Here is a 7,302-nt window from a genome sequence, read left to right as displayed (position 1 = left end):
TAGGTACAATAGTAAACATACTGAACAAGAGTGGAAATTCTGTGAAAATAAGATATAAAAGACAACTTTGTTGCATGTTCATGGTAAATGGATTCACAGGCTAACAGATGCTCCCAACTGCTTCATAACAATACACACTCTTGAAAATCTAGTACACTTAGGTTCAGCACCACCTGAGCCAATACATAAATCCCTCCCAAAAACTGGGCTTGAGAACTGACTCTGCCCCTTTGGATTCATTAAAACAACCATCAATCTGATTGGTTATGTGGGAAATGGAAGGACCAGCTAACTCCAGACAGGTCCCATAGCAAAACCTACACACCTTCCCTGAATTCAATTCAAAAGCTGCAATATATGCTGATGGAGAACATGAAGCAACATACCCAAAACCACATAGAGCAAATCAGCATCATAGGTCAAGGAAAAAAATGACACCGATTTCACAGTCATTCCTTTGGAATCTCAGCCATTTTGTGTAAGCTACCTGAAGGCAAACAATTGTGCAGCACTGAGGAGGTCCCAAGCTCAGAGTACAACTGAAATCCCCAGCGTATTAATCCCGAAGGCTTCTGGAAAGATAATACTCTGCATTCAAAGTCACACACTAACCTGGGAAGGCAAGTCATGATTTAAAATGAGTCACGGGGAGGGGGGTTGTATTCAGTAGCATCCCCCACCCCAAATAATAGAACACAAGTCTTCCAGACTGAAAAGTCACAAATGTCATTCTGGGAAGTCTCTGTGACTTACACACAAGAACTTCTGTCAGACTACATCTGGGGAGATGTGTAAAGGGGTGCAGGGTAAGGAAGGTGTCACAGAGGTGGGGAAACACCCCACATTTTGGCCAAGAAGCACATTCATGTTCCATTCAGTAGAAAGATGTTAAAGTGGTTTATTATAAAAATCTGATAATAGCCAAAATTGCAGTTAAAAATCAGGGCTGAGTGCTCAGGACATTTATATGCTGAAGCTCTTGGTACTATTCTCCTCACATGCTGAATTCCAGCAACTGCTATATTTTGTTTTCCTGATCAGTGCAGATGATGCCTTAAAACTATCAGGATGGAAGGGGTTTCACCTAGGTAGCAGCACTGCACTATGGAAATACTGATAATACAAAATAGTCAACCCCCCCTCTAAAAGAACCAGTAGTTAATAGTTCAACAGTTCAAAGCAACGGCACCTCCCTCCATCCATTCTAGTTTTGCTGTAACTCTTTGTTTCAGGATATATTTCATCAGTTATGTATGGCCAAAGAAGATAACCTTAAATATATTTGCTAACATATTCAAACATTTTCCATTTTTTAATGTCAGGCCATTAAAAAAAAACCTGTTTGAAAGTTTGTACAGAAAAGTTTTCAAGTATACATATGGAATTTGTTTAAGGGGAAGCTGTCGGCACTGCATTTCATATAGCTGCTGTAGTTTGGGATTTAATCCAAGTTTATATTTATCTCTCTTTTAAAAATGTCTAAAAACATTGACTTTGTTACAGGGTGGGTGTAAACAGATATTATTAAAATATCCTAACTATTTACACAATAGACCACAAATGGCCCAAGTAGAATTGTTACCATTTCTGGCATCAACTTTCAGTGTTTTCTTAAACAATGTAAAGGGAAGGGAGAGAAAAAAATTCTAAAGGTACAGTAAGGAGAGGGAAGGGAAGTGATCTAAACAAAAGGATGAAATCTTCTTTCACCTCCAAAGCCCAATGGGGACAGGAGGCTACAAACCATTTCCAGACAACAGTTGTTTCAACACATTTTAAGGCATCTGCTCTTTTTCTTTCCCCATCAGTATTTTGAAGACTGGAACCTAATTGGCTGCTTTTTAACCACATCTGGAGAGGTATTTCCCCACACTTTCAACAGAATTGCGCTGGCCCTGCTCTGAAGGCATTCTGTAACTGTTCTCACTTTGTAGTAACAAGTTCCACCCAGAAACTAGGGAAGGCATCAAGGAAACTGCAGGACTTTTTTCCAGTTTAAATTAAAGTCTCTGTGCATTTGCATCAGTTAGTGGGCACAAAGAATCATGACAGGAAAAATAAGCAGGGAATCCTGACTCAGACAAATGAACTGAGTGGTTCTGGTTAAATGGAGTCCTGCCTACACACCATTCTATGACAGGAGTAAGCAGAGGCTGTGCAGATTACATTAAACATTCCAGAGTTGCAGCTGGTTTTCCTTTGTTATTTTGATAATGCCTTTAAAGCGTATGGATTTCTGCCTCTTTTAGAAACATGTGCATTGAAAATAAAGGCTTCTACATGCTATGACATACTCTGGCCAGCAATAAAACAAAACAGAGTGGACAACCTATTTTAAGTTCTGCATTTCTTACATTAGTTGCCTAACAAAAACTTTAAAAAAAATTGTTTGAGGGCTTTAATCAAGCCCTTAAATGGTATTTACCACACGTCACCATCATTTGAGCGAATCTTCTAAATAAATGAATTATGCATATTAATATTTACATATTTAAAATATAGGCAAAATCCTTTTTTAAAATTTAAGAAATATCTATATGAATAAGTAATTCTTCCATTCAGTGGGTTATTGGATTTCGTCATGGCACAATTTTAAGTACGTGGTGTGATCCCATATTAACGGTACATTACAGAATGAAGCTAATGCACAGCTGCAAAGCACACTGTTTGCTGGGGAATGAGCAGGATTTGTGTGACCTTTTTCTTAACAGTTTGTTATCTTAATAACACCCCCCATGGACTCCTAAAACAGTATTAGAAAAAATATAAATATATACAACGGGTGAAAAAAGGTTTAACACTACAGTAAAGGCCTTAGTTATGCATTGTTTTCTCATGCAGGTCAAATTTTCCACTGTATAAAGCTAATGTCCTGCAATACCAATACAAACTTTCTTCGCCAAGCTGCCATCTCTTCAGTCTGCCTTGCTTATGATCCAGGAAGTGACAGTGGAAAGGAACAGGATAGCACAGTCCAGCTTCACAACAATCTTTGCTAGTTTTTCAACCAGCTTTTGCTTTGTTTCCATAGCTGTCCCTGGTCCCTGTGAAGTCCTTAATCAGCGCTGTGACCTGCACCCCCAAAATTACATGTTATATGCTACATAGATGGGGTCCAGCTGGTCAGCCAAGAAGCTGTCACGGAGATGCATGCGTTGCTTCTCTCCTCTGGAATTGATGGGAATCACCCCGGGATCAACCACCACCACAACTCCCACAATCAGATAATGTTCTTCCAGAACCACATTGGTAACCAGGGGAACCAGATCGAGGGCCTCTTGCTCACAACCACATAGCTCCACAACCACCACGAGTAAGTTGGTCCATGTGAAGACAGCACTGAGAGAAAAGATTGATAGTGATTAGACACCTTTACTTTATACAACATTAGCTAGGTAATCACTATAAGAAGTTATGAAGCAAATGCCACAGCCAAACTCTCTTAAGATTATTATATAGAGCCTATGTATGCTGTCCTCTGTGATATATGCCCAGGTTTTTACTACTTCCCATGACACTCTGATAATATTTGAACTTGGGTATCCATAAGGGAAGGGCTGATCATGTGGTTCCTTCCCATGCAAGTTGCGCCCATTCATTGCCCCTCCCCCCAATGATTCCACAGAGTCAAATGTTAGGACAGTGTCATGTGACAGAGCCACAAGGGGAGCAGCAAGAACATGTGGAACAGAAGAATTAGCTTATAGTGTCTAGTACAGCCCTGGGGAATTCATGCACATTCTTCTCTTATATATACAGATCTATGCATCCTCCCAGCCACTCCATCAGCTCTACTGATTGGGGAGTGCTTGGAGTGGAGGTGTGCACTACCATCGCCTTCCTAGAGAAGCATGAAGAGTGATGGGTTCTGCACTCGGTTTGCTGCTCCTGTTTCCTGAAGCTGACTAAGCATACAGTGTTGGAATAGTGTACTGGGAAATGCACAGAATTGCTTGCATTTGCCATCTGCCTCCTATCCTTAAGGCAGGTCCTGCCCACATTATCTTAGAAATACTCATTGGAACATAACCTGTGTTGTTGGGACGAGTCCAAAAAGAAGAGGTGGAATTCAAAAGATAGGTGCTAGAGGAGAGGAAACAAGGGGCCAAATGCAAAGGGAGGTAGGCCAGATTTTGCATAAGGTTTCCCATCCTTAGATGGCTGCATACGGTATTTCCATCTGTGGGTGGTGCCAACGCACTGCACTAGAATCTGTGACACTAGAATCTGTGACTTTGTAATGTTTAGAAAGTGGATCTTGGCAAGCTTATTCCTAACTCAAGCTCTTTAAGTCTCCAATAATACTCTTTCTTAATGGAATGATATTTATGAATCACGTATTGTCATTTCTCAATCCTACCTTTAATATGAATAAGACTGGTTTCCAGATTGTTAGTTTTGTTTGCACCCTGAGATCCAAGCTTCAGGCATTTATGATGAATCAGGATCAGAGGCCTCATTTGGTGGACTTAATTTCAAATCTGAGGGCCACTTAACACATAAAATGTCTTAAATATACATCTAAAATGATAAAGTATGAATGTGACTAACAGCTGTTTAAACGCATGTATATTAATTCATGTGTGCTTGTGAAAGCCAGAAATAACTGTTGCTCTTTATTGACTCGGCTGCAAATATAGGTTGTCACTGTATAATATGTAAAATGGTTTTAACATGCATGCAGATGAAAAAAACCAACAGCTAGATTACTTTGCTCATGCAACTAAGAGCTACTACCCTGTTTTGAGTGCTAGCACTTTAGCTTAGCACTGCCATGGTTCCACTGCAAAGGGAACATAATACATTTCATAGTTTCCATACCATTCAGCAATGCTTCTGTGTGTCCGAGAAACGGAGGTCTCAATGTCAATTGGATGATAACGCAGCCCTCGTAGTTCCAGAGTTTCATCCAGTGCCCCTACGACATACAGTGCATCATGGCGTTCTGGAGAGGAAAATTAAAAGTTACAGTTACAAATTCTTCAAACTGGAGTTCGTAAACAGCAGCGACGGAAGCAGAAATGTGCTTGTTCTGAAAGCTCAATTAATATAAAAGAAAGCAGATTCACTCTCTCTCTTTTTTAATCAGACACATTACCAAGGAATTAATCCATTATTGCCATAGAAGTTTGTCTCTAAAATTCCTGAACAGGAAAGTAACTAAATGTCTTTTATCACATTGTTTTGTTATATTGAGTACCACTCCTTCAATTCACTCTGGAATCTAAAAAATGGTCCATGCTTACTGCCTCTTTAGTCCAGAAAGAAGCAAATCATTTATTAAAATATTTGTGCCCCACTTCAAAGCAGCACACATCATTACAATGCGCTCAGTTCATAGTTTTGTCCTGAAGTTATCTGCACACTTAACATCCTTATCAGATGTTACAAACCCTCCCTACGGAAAGGAAAAGGCATGTTTTGTCTTACCTCCAGTGGCAGCTGTGAGTTCCGTTCGGCGTACAAAGCCGAGGTAACCTGTTCGTGCCCACAGAGTATGGGCAGCATCACCAAAGCTCAAGCGGGTATTGAAATGATCTGCTTGGAGGGTTTCATTATCATATATAGTGTAGTAACCACTGGCAGTGTGGGGGCTATTCACCCAGATCTGTGAAGGTGATAAAACACTGGATTTAGATTAGCAATCCAACCGTTTCCTGCTGTTAAGTGACAAGACCAATCATGGGCCTCTAGCAATAAAAAATGCTTAAGTGAAAGGGAAAAAGCTTAATGTTGAATACATGTAAACCAGACATATTGTTTAGAATTCTAACTTGACAACAGTACAAAAAAGGTGCAACCTTTAAGAGCATCTTCATTCAGAATGGATGCATTTTTCTAAACTGTATTCACTTGGTACCCTACATGTAGGGTTGCCAGCTCTGAGTTGGGAAATATCTGGAGCTTTTGGGGGTGGAGCCTGAGGAGGGTGGGGTTTGGGGAGTGGAGGGGCTTAGATGGGGTATAAATGCCATAGAGTCCACCTTCCAAAGCAGCCATTTTCTCCAGGTGAACAGATGTCTGTTGCCTGGACATCAGTTGCATTAACATGTGGAATGGACCATCAGAACTGCTGTGGAAATCTTTCCAGCATCCAAACAGTGAAATAATCAGGCACAGTCACTGAGAAGTCCTCCAGTGTAGGACTTTCTGAAACAAACGGCAACTGTGCAAGACTGGTCTAAGCCAGACCCACACACGCAAAACAGAAGCAATAGTAACACGTACCTCTCCAAGGTGAGAATCCCCAACAGGTCCTTTGGTCTCAGGATTGACAATGATCACTTTGACCCCAGGCAGTATCTAAAAGAGGAAGCAGTAGAACTGAAAGACCATTCTTATGCTGGTAAACCCAATATAAACCAAACCCAATACAAACATTAGGCATTTTAATAGTAAGACATCATTTATATCTGTCAAATCTGGTTTCATGTAGGCTTGTGCATATCAGCAAACCTGAGCCGAAAATAAAGCTGAAAATAGCCATTTTGGCTTATTTTCGGCTTGGGTTTACTGGAAAAAATCACACCGTGGGAATCAGCCAAGCCGAATAGGCATTTCCCAGAAAAGCCGAATAATTATTATGAGCAATGCTTCTCTATGGAGGGGGGGTGACCCCTTCGAGACCCCATAAAATCCAGACCCCTTACCCAATCTTCACCAAACTTCGGGGGTCATGCAAGGAGAGTCCCTTCAAGATATGCTGAGAATTTGGGGGCTCTACCTCCAAAAATGCCCCCCCTACGAGAATTTTAAAAATACTTACATTTTAGACTTGTCAGTAATTTTAGACTTGCCCATTTGCTTCCTTTCTCATGGTTGATTGCAAGGTTGCAGTCAATCATGGGAAATTGAGTTTTCTTATGACTCTTAAGGGAGGGAGGAAGCAGCCATTACAAGCACGGGAAAACTCAATTTCCCATGATTGACTGAAACTTTGCAATCGACCATGGGGAAGGAAGTAGACAGGCAGCCATTACTTACAAGTCTAAAATGTAAGTACATTTAAAATTTCCATATTAAATATGGCAAGATCTAAACTTAGACTCCACACAAAGGTTGATGGATTCTAAGAGTCTCCATCTTATTCATAAGATGGGTAAGTCTGCAGGCATTCAGTTCAGATATCCAGTCCTAGCAAGGGCTATCTTGAAAAGAACTGAACTGAATGCCTGCAGACTTATCCATCTTATGAATAATATGGAGACTCTTAGAATCCATCAACCTTTGTGTGGAGTCTAAGAGTTTAGATCTTGCCATATTTAATATGGAAACACTGAGAACTCATTTGTTCTAGCAAGG

The 7,302-nt window shown here is 40.5% G+C and overlaps 1 protein-coding gene across 2 annotated transcripts in view; it reads right to left on the bottom strand.

Moving 5' to 3' along the window:
* Positions 1-3,031: 3,031 nt before the first annotated feature.
* Positions 3,032-7,302, bottom strand: part of DIP2B (disco interacting protein 2 homolog B) — a 220,708-nt gene continuing 216,437 nt past the window's right edge. For both annotated transcript variants that reach the window (XM_056853964.1, XM_056853968.1), the window contains exons 35-38: positions 6,229-6,303; positions 5,431-5,608; positions 4,822-4,945; positions 3,032-3,339 (exon numbers count right to left, since the gene is read on the bottom strand). In XM_056853964.1, the coding sequence (XP_056709942.1) occupies positions 3,087-3,339; positions 4,822-4,945; positions 5,431-5,608; positions 6,229-6,303 (630 nt within the window). In that variant the 3' untranslated portion in view covers positions 3,032-3,086. The remainder of the gene's footprint in view (positions 3,340-4,821; positions 4,946-5,430; positions 5,609-6,228; positions 6,304-7,302) is intronic.

This window comes from Euleptes europaea, chromosome 1 (assembly GCF_029931775.1).
Source record: "Euleptes europaea isolate rEulEur1 chromosome 1, rEulEur1.hap1, whole genome shotgun sequence".
NCBI lineage: Eukaryota > Metazoa > Chordata > Lepidosauria > Squamata > Sphaerodactylidae > Euleptes > Euleptes europaea.
This window is presented reverse-complemented; position numbering and strand designations above follow the sequence as displayed.